Source organism: Phasianus colchicus, chromosome 29 (assembly GCF_987193195.1).
Source record: "Phasianus colchicus chromosome 29, bPhaCol1.hap1.1, whole genome shotgun sequence".
In the NCBI taxonomy this organism is placed as follows: Eukaryota; Metazoa; Chordata; class Aves; order Galliformes; family Phasianidae; genus Phasianus; species Phasianus colchicus.
In genome coordinates, this window is record NC_143464.1 from 1,842,681 (window position 1) to 1,855,473 (window position 12,793).

At 49.4% G+C, this 12,793-nt stretch overlaps 2 protein-coding genes across 2 annotated transcripts; one reads left to right on the forward strand and one right to left on the reverse strand.

Annotated features, from left to right (window-relative positions):
• The first annotated feature begins 4,891 nt into the window (after positions 1 to 4,891).
• LOC149914524 (olfactory receptor 14C36-like) lies at positions 4,892 to 5,848 on the forward strand. The gene has a single exon (XM_090126649.1). It carries the CDS (start codon positions 4,892 to 4,894, stop codon positions 5,846 to 5,848), a length of 957 nt encoding a protein of 318 aa, XP_089982775.1.
• Positions 5,849 to 11,830: 5,982 nt separating this feature from the next.
• Positions 11,831 to 12,793, reverse strand: LOC116234973 (olfactory receptor 14A16-like). The gene has a single exon (XM_090126404.1). It carries the CDS (start codon positions 12,791 to 12,793, stop codon positions 11,831 to 11,833), a length of 963 nt encoding a protein of 320 aa, XP_089982530.1.

Genomic DNA, 12,793 nt, shown 5'->3' on the forward strand with positions numbered 1-12,793 from the left:
GTTGCAGCAGCACTTTGTAAATTATATTGACCCAGGATGTCCCCTAATGAGCTTTGCCCCATCACTGTGTGGACAAATGTCCTCCCCAGCTACTCCACCCCATTTCTACTCCCATTGGCTCCATGGGACTTGCATCAGTTTTTCTCACATCACACTTCTCTGCATTCCTCCACTCGGTGTTAAACCTCATTTGCACCAACTCCCACTGGCTTTCCTCAGTGAACCAGCTGCACATGGGAAATTACAGATTTTTTTTTTTTTTTTTTTTTTTTTGCCATCAGCTGTAAACATCATGCAATTGAATGAACAGTAGAACAATGTAATCAACTGCATGCCTTGTCCAAACCACACCTAATGAGGTTTGTCTTTTACTGGGAATATCTGTACAAGAAATATGTTAGGCAGAGATAGGAAGACATGGATAGACAGTTAAGGAGTTGATCAAAGAGTCCATCAGACTTTGCAGAGATGGAGCAAGTTCCAATAATCTCCCTGAAGTTCACAGATCAGCCAGATAACTGGGAGGTATCTGAGTGAACAAAGAGCAAGGGAAGGAAAAATTTGTAGAGCAGTGGGAAGAGCATGTGTCCAGATGGCCTGCAGAAAACTTGCCCTGAACCATGGTCATTGATTTCGGAGAGCTGGAGACACCTGGAGGATGAGGGACATCAAATACACAGCAGGGTAGAGCAGCGGTGGATGCTGGGCATCGGTCACAGGGCATTGGCACTGGCACCAATTCCTCAGAGAACCAGCTGCACATGGGCAATGAAAGATTTCTCTTTTTTCCAACAAACAGAATTCCTTCATGATGAACAATGAAACACAGTCTGTGTCCCTGTACCTGAAGGCTTGTGTTTCCTGCTAACACAGTTCTGCAAAATGTTGTTCTTTTTGGAATAAGATAGAAAGGACACAAAATCCCCTGAAAGACTTGAATTTTCAACTTAAAAAAAAACAGATCTCATGAGTATTTCAGAATTTGAGAGGTGTGTTAACTCATTTTCACTGATTTCTGTCTTGGTCTTCAATCCATTCAAATCAGTTCAATTGCTTCAGTTTTATTGACATGAACATCTTTCAGACTTACAGCTTCAAAAATAAAAGAAAATCCATCTGTGTTTTGAACAGAGCCTGGCGCTCCCCAGAATTTCCCTGCCGAGAATTGTCCATGGCAGCTCTCAGTGTTCCCACTATCTGGGTCACACTGTGGTACTGAGATCTTCTCACGTTCTCAGACCTTGTTTTAGAAGGTCACATGCAGCACAGGACGCTTCACGCCCTTCATGCCAGGTAGCATGCCCCATTTCACTGTGAGCTCACATTCACCCTAGCTTTCCTTTTGCTGTGTATAAATTTCTGAAAGCCCTTCTGTCTTTGATATGTCTGGGCAGGTTCAATTCTGTGTGAGCTTTAGACTTTCTAAATTAATCTCAGCAGGTGCACTAGGACAAACACTCTGCATTGCTCCCAGCTGACCCCTTCTTGTTTCCAATTCCTATATCTGCTTTCTTTCTGTACCGTACACCACAGACACTTGAAGAAGCCAAGGTGTGCTCTCCTGAAACCCAAAGGTGTGAGGTTGACTTTTGCCCTCCCTTCAGACTCCTCAGCTCCACCATCCCATGGCCACTGCAGACCAGGTTCACTTTGACCTTCAACTTCTCCACCAGCCCTTCCTTGCCGGTGAGTATGAGATGCAGCAGAGCACCTCTCCTCTTTGGTTCCTCTGAGGTTTGGCGAAGAAACTGTCAGCTGCGCTGTCCAAGGATATCCTGGATCTTGTATGCCCTGCTGTGCCGTCCCTGCAGCAGATACTGGAGTGAAAAAGGCCCCCAAAGGGGACAAGGGCCTGACAACATCAGGCTCCCATCTGTCTGCAGAGGGCACCTTCCACTTGCTCTTCCTGATCAGGAAGCCAGGAGCAGACACTGCTGGTCTCCTCTGTTTGCCATTGCCATTCACTCTGACCTGGCTGCTCTGCCATCCCCAGGAAGAGCTCAGTGCACTCCCACAGAGAGCAGTTGCCCTTCCTTGTCTCCTCATCCATCTATCATAAAGACTTGTGCTACAGTCCAGTTGTGGAAGCCATTAAACCACGTCCCTGTGATCCAAGCAAGAACTCAGACCTGCAAGTGTACAAAGCTTTCTAGCCCAGCACATATTGGTGTTCTCATTCGTGTAAAACCACATAAGAAATCATCCTGTTCAGGAGGCATTATTGGATTCAGTGCATCCATGGTATCTATGAAGGTGGCACATAATCATGGGACCCACTGTGGGGCGCCAAGTTGTCCTAGCAGCATGGATACTCCTGGCCATGGCTTTCCTGAAGGCCCTGTGCTGCATTTGCAGCTGCATGTGAGTGTGCTGGACAGCACTGGGAACTGGTATGACACTAGGCTGCTTCTGATGTCATTCACATGAGAGCACATAGAAAACTGAAGCTTCTTCAGTTGAAGAATAAAGATGTGTGTCAGCTCTGTAGTGCCTTGAGCTCCAGAATAGGCAGCAGATGGAGAACACAGGAAGATCTGCCTCTTCTTTTGTGAGCTCATCCATACAGTCAGCTGAATAACTCTGCATGCTCCATGGAGATGAGTAAAAAAGAGATACTCCAGTGCCCTAAACGCAGTGGTCTGTTGTCATTTAGGATGGCCAAGAATAGCTCTGTTCCATCTCTGGCCCTCATCTGATGCTCAGGAAGGAGGTGTCTGTCTCAGGGATTTCCCAAGCACTTCCCAAGCACTAGCACACATCCAGGGGCACCCCAGGCACCTTGGTCATCACCCAGGCTCTGTGTGTGAGCAACTGACTCTCCACTGGAAGACCAAGGACTCAGAGCAGGAGCTCACATGCAGGCAACTCCTTGTGCACATCTGAACTGAACCAGAGGAATCCCAAACCCATTTCCGCCATAGGGATTCCATCCAGGGATGAGATGCCAGCACCGCCTCAGCTGGATCACTGCCCTGCCCAGGGCAAGTCTACCCATCCCTGTCCATGCTGTGTGTTCTTTTCGTTACAGCAACACTCAATGAAGGACTAACAACAGTATGTCTGGAATTAGTCCTGGTCCAGTGGGCATTTGGTGGTTAATTCAGCATATTTCAGAGTACAATCATGACACTGTTGTCTTTCAGGAGCTGTTGGCCACGGAGACCCAGGCACATCTCCAGGGAGATCATTGGGAGGATAGAAATCACATCCTCCGCTGTTGAGCTGTTCTGAGCTCCTGGGACACAGGGAGCTCCTACAAGTGGGCAGTGCTACAGAGACACAGCTCTGACTAAGAGCAGCTCCCGTGTACTCTGCCTCAGCACAAGGGGCGCATTCGGCAGGTGACATGAAGATGGAAGAGAAAGGAGAGAGGGATTACAGGATATAAGGGGTGTGAGCGGGCTGCGACCTCACTGCAGGAGCATTGCCACTGACAAGGTAAGTCTCTCAATATAGGTAATGCAAACACTTTTCCAAGAGGGATCACCAAATCTGGCACATCCCAGTGCAGATCAGGCTGCATACACTCTGTGTTTCTTTATCATGGAATAAGAGCTGTTCCAGCTGATGGCTTCCCTGCTGCAGTGCCAGAGCTCAGCCCTGAGGGCACATCAAGAGAGAACCCTTAAGTGCATTTTACCTCTCTGCTTTCCTTTAACGTATATATTCTTTCAGTAAAGCCATGGGAGTTCTCTTAGGTTCCCTTTTTCACTTGAAAAAATGAATCTGAAGATGGAGTGGGTTCTGGACAGCAAATAGGAATGCAGAGATTTGGGCTGGTGTCTGCATGCTCAGTCAGGGAAATGGCAGGAAAACAGCCCCCAGGGTGAAAATCTGCAGACCACAGAGATATGATCAGGAATTACCCCCTTCATTGCAGGGACCTGCCTCTGAGCAAGCTCCCACCTAGAAAAGTCTCTGCCCACATGACATGGGGTCCGATGCATGAACCACCTCCTGTGCAGGCAGAGCTCCAGCAGAGCAGAGCAGCATCTCCCCAGGCACGTGTCCATCACCCTCTGCAGTGCACAGGGGCTGAGAGCCACTGCCTGGGGCTGTGGGCAATGCAGTCTGTGAGGCTGGGAAGGAGCTGGCTTTCCCTTAATGAGATGCCATCAGTAGGACACATCTCCCTGAGTTGTCCTTCAGAGCCGTGAGCTGACCTTCAGGATGCAAATATTTCCCCTAGTCAGGCAATCAAAGTGCAGGGAAGAAGCAGAGAGATGCAATATGCAAATGCTGTGGGGTTGGTGAAATCAGGGTTAGGGGTCATTTGCAAGATGTGTGGTGATGAGGCACTGCTGAAGTACATTGAGAAAGGGTGAATACACAGTGATGGGCAGAGGACTCCTGTTTTCTGAGTGGGTCTGACTTCATAATTTTATGGAAATGCAATTGTCTTGCATCTTCTAAGTAGTCAAGCTCAGAGCAGTTGGAAAGAAACCCAGTCAGCCCCCCTTACCCTGCACTAAGCAGCAGTGAATCCCTTTGCCTCTCAGGTCCTACAGCTGTTCAGACTTCAGCAAACACTCCTTAGGCATGGTGAGCAGGGTGAGAATTTGTAGGAAAAAGCAATCCCTAGAATTCCAATTTTTGACCCACATATTTTTGGCATTAAGGTTCAGATGCCAACCAGCACTTCTGTACTAGAAGTGATTTTATCTGATACACTCTGAAAAGAAAGCCTGACCCCACACCATCACCACATTCCCATGTACCCATAGGGACAAGTCTGCTTATCTGCACAGAGATAAGTGCAGAGTCCCTCGTGGCAAACCTGACCTCATGAAATGTAGATCACATCATGGAGCTGAATGAACCCTCCCCACATAGAAAGACTTGTCCTTGATTTATTCCTCCTTGAACAGGTACTGATGCCCAGAAGAACCAAATGCCCAACAGCAGCTCCATCAGCGAGTTCCTCCTGCTGGCGTTGGCAGACACGCGGCAGCTGCAGCTCCTGCACTTCTGGCTCTTGCTGGGCATCTACCTGGCTGCCCTCCTGGGCAACGGCCTCATCAGCACAGCCGTAGCCTGCCACCACCGCCTGCACACCCCCATGTACTTCTTCCTCCTCAACCTCGCCCTCCTCGACCTGGGCTGCATCTCCACCACTCTCCCCAAAGCCATGGCCAATGCCCTCTGCGACACCAGGCACATCTCCTACTCAGGATGTGCTGCACAGGTCTTTTTCTTTCTCTTCTTCACCTCAGCAGAGTATTTCATTCTCACCATCATGTCCTATGACCGCTACGTTGCCATCTGCAAGCCCCTGCACTACGGGACCTTGATGGACAGCAGAGCTTGTGCCACCATGGCAGCAGCTGCCTGGGGCACTGGGGTTCTCTATTCCCTGCTGCACACTGCCAATACATTTTCCCTGCCTCTCTGCCAAGGCAATGCCATCAACCAGTTTTTTTGTGAAATCCCCCACATCCTTAAGCTCTCCTGCTCACACTCCTACCTCAGGGAAGTTGGGCTTATTGTATTTTGTGTCCCTTTGGAGTTTGGCTGCTTTGTATTCATTGCTGGGTCATATATGCAGATCTTCAGGGCCGTGCTGGGGATGCCCTCTGAGCAGGGACGGCACAAAGCCTTCTCCACGTGCCTCCCTCACCTGGCTGTGGTCTCCCTGTTTCTCAGCACAGGCATGGTTGCCTATTTGAAGCCACCCTCCATCTCCTCCCCATCCCTGGACCTGGTGGTTTCATTTCTGTACTCAGTGGTGCCTCCAGCAGTGAACCCCCTCATCTACAGCATGAGGATCCAGGAGTTCAAAGATGTTCTGCGGAAACTGATGACCAAATGCGTTTCAAAAGCAGTGAACTGCCCACCTTTTTCTATCTAAGAGTTGTAATACAGATTTTAATGGAATCAAACTGTCTTACATGGTTTAAGTATTAGTTTCCTAAGTGTAATTTATTGAATGTTTTATTCTGTGTTTTGTATATTGTAATGTTTTTCACTTAAATGTCATTATCCACATCGATTACTACTCAGTTTGTTCCTATGCATTATAGCCCAGACACAGTGTACATAAGGAAGCAAGCTCTCTGTGAATCTTGACAAAACAAAGGCCATGCAATGACTTTTTCTGTCTTACTTCCTGTGAGACATTTCTGGAGCTGCTGGGGTCAGCTGTTCTCAGCACCCCATAATCCAGCACGAAGCATACAGCTGTTAATCAAACTGTGCGGTGACTGCAGCCTGCAATAGCTGACGGGCCATCCCTTGGCGCCTGGCTGGGGTCTGTGCTTTCAGGCTCACATCTGTCAGTGCCTCTGACAGGCCAGCAGCAGCACCTGGTTTGCACGTTGGTTGTCAGATCCCCTCTTCCTCAGTCCCTGTGAGACCTTGTGTAAGAAAATGTCTTGGTTATGGGTTCCATCTCAGAGGCTTAAACTTTTCCCTGAAGTCTCCCTTCTGTGCTTCTTTCCATTTACCACACAGAGGTGAGCACTGCCTCCACGATGCCCTAGGGTAGCTGAAGCACACATGAGAGCCCAGGAAAGGTTGCCCAGGACTCTCAGGAGACATTCTAGAGCATGAATTTGTAGGTAGGAAGTGCAACTGTGGGGTAGCACAGAGCTGCTGGGCAGGTGGTGCAGGTCCTCCTGCAGAGCTCTGTGTCCTTCTCCTTCCTGAGTCAGGTGCCACTTCCATCTCAGGAATGGAACAGACAACAGAGGTGAGACAGAAGCTTTTCCATGAAAAGGCTCAGTGTTGCACTGAGACAGAATTCAGTGGTGTGGTGGCAGTGTTGTTGCTGACAAGAACATTACCAAGTAATGGACTGCACAGATTCCCACACTTACTCTCCCACTCATGCTAAAACCAAGCTGTCATGGTTTTGGTTTTTGCTTATTTGATTTTCAATATTCCACATCAAAACATCATGTACTGGAAGTGTTAATGCTCTAATTCTACGTACCTATCCCTATACATCACAGAAGTCATGGGATCTGACCCTTCCGGGGGGGCGGTCTCTTACTGCCTGGCAGTGGGTGCTGGAGGTGCTTTCCTGGCCGTTCCAAGCTTTTTTCAGGTTTGACTCGGTCTCGGGAACTCTCTCTCATATCTTATTTGATTTATTAGTCTCAATTTCAATTAGATTGTATTATATTGTATTATTTTGCATTCCGATATCATAGTTAGTAAAATAAGTTTACCTCCATAGATTGTTGCCGCTGTTTTTTTCCTTTTCCCCCTTCCTTCCCATTTTGTGGGCCCAGGTGGGGGGTGGGGAGGGCAGGGGCCTACTGCCCCTTGTCACGGGCATAAACTGATCTAGTTAATTTCGTGACACAAACTTTAGTTGCTAGCATTGTAATATTGTATTTAAAGCCTCTGAGATGAGAACCCGTATCCAAACACTAATCTGTAATGCTTCCCTGTACCCTAACACTGTCCTGAAAACCTTAGCAGAACACCAAGCCCTCTCACCAAACCTTTGCTTAATCTCTGCCCCTAAAGGTGACTTCTAACCTTTAATCCCTATTCTGAACACCCAACACCCACAGACCCTGCTCTTGTGCTCTGCCCTCCTCACCTTCAACCCCTCCCCTAACCCTAAACTTTTGGTTCTTGGCTCTGCAGTGCAGAGCAGGAATGGTGGAGTCTTAGAGCAAATCCATGTAATGCAGTGATGAATGTGAGGCGATGTCTGTACAGGAGGTGACGTGTGACTGATCAGCTTGAGGCCATAAGGAGGAGGTGGGTAGGAATGCTGCCATGAGCTCAGCTCTACCTCAGGCCCTCATGGGCCTGCAGGTGGCACGAGGCTGTGAAGGTGGCTGTGAGGTCACTTCTGTGTGTGCAGTTGACAGGCCAGCCCCAGGAGCGTGTCCCAGAAAGGAATGGTGTGCTGCCTTCTGCCTGAAGCAGCTGGTGGTCAGCCCTTGACTTCTGGCTGGGATCTGTGCACACAGGATCACATCTGCAGTGTCCCTGAGAGGCCGACAGAAAGTGCCAGGTTGCCGTGTTGCCTGTGGGATCCTGTCTGCCTGAGCACTTGGCATGGCCCATGGAGGAAGAAGGAGGTTTGTGTAAGGGATTGTGATGGCTCTTCTGTGTGAGGACACAACTCCATAGCAGGAGGGACGTGACTTGGTCGTGTCTGTCCATGAAGCTGGCACGTGCCTTGGAAGATGATGGTGAGGTTCCTTCTTCTCAATGGCTGACAGGCCACAAGAAAGCTGATGGGTGGCGTTTCCATGAGGAAGTGATTTCCAACATGATGGAGTTGACCTTGGTAGTGGAAATGAGCAAAGGAGGGAAAAAACTCCCTCAAAGTGCAGCTTGAACACTAGAGACTGGGCATGAGGAGGAGGAAATGTCACTGGAAGGGTTATGATGTGGGGCCATGCTGAGGGATCACTCCATGGCTTTGTGTCTCAAGGGACTTTCAGAGGGGCTTGAGAGACATCAGTGACATGACTGCAGTGCCAGGGTCAGAGTGGGGCAGAGAGGAGAGGTGGGTGTCTGCAGACCACAGGGAAATAGGGGCTGGGCTGGAGCAGCATTGGAAATCCTGCAGAGGAGAAGGCAGTGGGTGCTGGTGAGGATGGAGGGCCCAAAAGCAGTGAAATCTTTGTCCCCTTGGCCATGGTTTGTGAGGAGATTTATTATGGTTATGGTAATGGGTCCTCAATGCCTCCTTGCATCCCTGTGCAGAGGCTGGGAGGTGTCACACTGCTGTCCTTCACACGGAGTACAATCTGCCCCACCACACCAACCCCAGGATGAGCCCTGAGCTCATTCCCTCACATACGATGGATCTCCCCTCCGGGGTCTGGATGTCAGGCCTTGTCTTTCTTCATCAAACAAACCAGAAGATTTCAAACCACAGTGCTTTACCTAACTATAATCATTGCCTCCAATTCCCTGCTCTAACAAGTCCAAGGGAGGCTGTGGTGGTAATGTCCCTCAGTGGGCCCCATTAGTACGCCAAGATCCCTACTCTTTTTCTTCCAACTTTACTTTCTCAAGTGCTTACAACATTATCCACTCAATACCTGAGGTTCTTAGACCTGACATCAAATGTACCACGGGTCTCTCTGAAGTACAGCAAGTTGCAATGAGCCATGTCTGTTCCATAATGTGTTTGAAGTCAAGATTTATACATCTAGGTGGAGAGGTTTCATAATGTAGTAAAGAAAAAAGACTTCAAAGGGCACCCAATAAAAATGTTTTGTGTTTTAAAGTAGAGCATCTTGTTGCTTTTGGAGCATCATTCTGTTGGAGAGGATCCAGAGGAGAGCCATGGAAATGATCAGGGTGTTGGAACACCTCCTCTACTAAGACAGGCTGAGGGAGCTGGGCTTGTTCAGCCTGGAGAAAAGAAGGCTGCAGGGTGACCTCATTGCAGCCTTTCAGTACCTAAAGGGAGCCTACAAGCAGGAGGGGAATCAACTCTTTGAAGGGGTAGGTAACAGCAGGACAAAGGCAAATGGTTTGAAGTTGAGGGAGGGAAGATTTAGGTTGGCTGTCAGGGGGAAGTTCTTTACAGAGAGAGTGGTGAGGTGCTGGAGCAGCTGCCCAGAGAGGCTGTGGATGCCCCATTCATCCTTGGAGGTGTTCAAGGCCAGGTTGGATGGTGCCCTGGGCATCCTGGGATGGTATTAAATGTGGAGGTTGGTGGCCCTGCATGTGGCCGGAGGGTTGGAGATCCACGATCCTTGAGGCCCCTTCAAACCCAGGCCATTTTGTGATTCTGTGATTCTCCAATTGATGTTGATCCAGAGAGTCTCCTAAGGAGATCTGCATAGGCAGGAAAAGCAATTGCTTGAGGTCTGACTCAGTACGGACAACCTGACTGCTCACCTCCCCAGGCCTGACGTGTCTGCTGTATGCCACCTGGCACTTGCATCACTTTTCCCTACAGCAGAATTCTCCACTGAAGTCTGGATGTTACAGTTCCTTTACACCATTCCTTCACCTGCTTTTCTTAGAGAACTGTTTGCAACAAGCACAGGATGTTGCTTCCTACTTTGAAACAAGCAACAGTAAAATACAATACAACTTCCCTAAAAACAGAGCATACTCCTCAGCCATATCCCACCAGCGTGGTTCGCCTAACCAAAAGGATAAGTACTTTACATAGGTAGATAGGAAACGATAAATATTAATAGGAAACACATATTAATTGAAGGATAAATGAGTGAGGATTATGATTAATTGAAGGATAAATGAGTGGGGAGCAAAGCTCCACTATGTGATCACAAGCATCCCATGCCATCTCCGGAGGCCCCAGGGACAGGCAGCTTTCCAAGAGGACCTACAGGAGACCAGAGCCCCTGGAAGCTGCAGATGGAACTTGGGAAGAGGGTCTCTGGGAAGTAACTGCCAACTGTTGTCTTTGTCCCTGTAGCTGCAGCCCAACCCAGCGCACTCAATGCCCCCCAGACAAGTCAGTGGAGCCCTGGGGGTGACTCAGCGCTGAAATGGCCACTGGGAAGCCAAGAAACTCTGATTTATTCTCAATAAACACAAACATCCGTGAACCACTATGGGTCATTGGTGTCAAGCTCTGCCCAAAAGTCTCAAGTATGGGTCACAGTCACTGTGGTGAAACCCATCACATTGGAAAAACGTCCCCACCCAACTATGGACATGAAAAAGGAACAGTGTGAAAAGACCCACCAGGTCAGTCCTCAGATGAGTAAAAATTTATCTGCTACAGAGGCGGAGAGCAAAAGGCATTGAATTGTGACTCAAAGAACTAAAGGAGGTCTAATTCATTTAATCCATGAGCTGATACAAACACTGTCAGAGTGAAGGACACTGGTTTATGACATAACGTGAGGAAGAAAGAAGGTGGTGTCCCTCAAGGGTCAGTCTTGACATGGATGCTCTTCAACATCTTCATCAGTGACACAGATGATGGCATCGAGTGCACCCTCAGCAAGTTTGAAAATGACACCAAGCTGAGCAGTGCAGTTGATCCATTGGAGGGAAGGGAAGCTATGCAGAGGGACCTGGACAGGCTGAAGAAGTGCGACCATGTGAACCTAAAGAGATTCAAGAAGGCTAAGCGCAAGGTGCTGCACTTTGGCTGGAGCAATGCAAGGTGTTTATACAGACTGGGCAAAGAAACACTTGAGAGCAGCCCTGCGGAGAAGGACTTGGGGGTCCTGGTGGATGAGAAGGTGGACACGAGCCAGCAGTGTGCGCTTGCAGCCCAGAAGTCCAACTGTGTTCTGAGCTGCATTAAAAAAGGGGTGGCCAGCAGGGAGAGGGAGGTGATTGTCCCCCTCTACTCAGCTCTTGTGAGGCCCCATCTGCAGTGCTGCGTCCAGGCCTGGGGCCCCCAGTACAGGAAGGACGTGGAGCTCTTGGGGCGGGTCCTGAGGAGGGCCACTAAGGTGATAAGAAGGCTGGAGAGCCTCTCCTATGATGAAAGGTTGAGGGAACTGGGCTTGTTTAGTTTGGAGAAGAGAGGGCTGCAGGGAGACCTTATTGTGGCCTTCCAATACTTGAAGGGAGCGGATAAACAGGAGGGAGAACGACTGTGTATGAGGGTGAATGCTGATAGGACAAGGGGCAATGGTTTTAAACGGAGTCTGGGGAGGCTTAAGTTAGATATTAAAAGGAAGTTTTTCACTCAGAGGGTGGTGAGGCACTGGGACAGCTTGCCCAAGGAGGTTGAGGATGCCCCATCTTGGAGGCATTCAAGGCCACTCTGGATGTGACTCTGAGCAGCCTGGTCTGCTGGTTGGCAACCCAGCCTGTGGCAGGGGGGTTGAAACCAGATGATCATTGTGATCCTTTTCAATACAGGCCATTCAATGACTCTGTGATAACATAGGCATGTTACGGAAAAGGCTGTGAGTCATTTGTTGAGACAGATGAGAAGACAATCCCTGCTGAAATTTGTCCGTGATATCATTTTCCACACTGCATCCTTGAGCTCCTGGTTCCTCATGCTGTAGATGAGGGGGTTCAGTGTGGGAGGCACCACCGAGTACAAAAATGACACCACCAGATCCAGGGATGGGGAGGAGATGGAGGGGGGCTTCAGGTAGGCCAAAAAGTCAGTGCTGACAAAGAGGGAGACCACGGCCAGGTGAGGGAGGCACGTGGAGAAAGCTTTGTGCCGTCCCTGCTCAGAGGGCATCCTCAGCACGGCCCTGATGATCTGCACATAGGACATAACAATGAAAACAAAACACACAAATACGGCAAGAACACTAAACATAATAAAACCAATTTCCCTGAGGTAGTCTAATTCTGAGCAGGAGAGCTTGAGAATCTGGGGGATTTCACAGAAGAACTGATCCACAGCATTGCCATGACAAAGAGGCAGGGAAAATGTATTGGCAGTGTGCAGCAGGGAATAGAGAACCCCAGTGCCCCAGGCAGCTGCTGCCATGGTGGCACAAGCTCTGCTGTCCATCAAGGTCCCGTAGTGCAGGGGCTTGCAGATGGCAACGTAGCGGTCATAGGACATGATGGTGAGGACAGAATATTCTGCTGACATGAGAAAGACAAACAGGAAGCTCTGGGCAACACATCCAGCATAGGAGATGTGCCTGGTGTCCCAGAGGGCATTGGCCATGGCTTTGGGCAGAGTGGTGGAGATGCAGCCCAGGTCGAGGAGGGCGAGGTTGAGGAGGAAGAAGTACATGGGGGTGTGCAGGTGGTGGTGGCAGGCTACGGCTGTGCTGATGAGGCCGTTGCCCAGGAGGGCAGCCAGGTAGATGCCCAGCAAGAGCCAGAAGTGCAGGAGCTGCAGCTGCCGCGTGTCTGCCAACGCCAGCAGGAGGAACTCGCTGATGGAGCTGCTGTTGGGCAT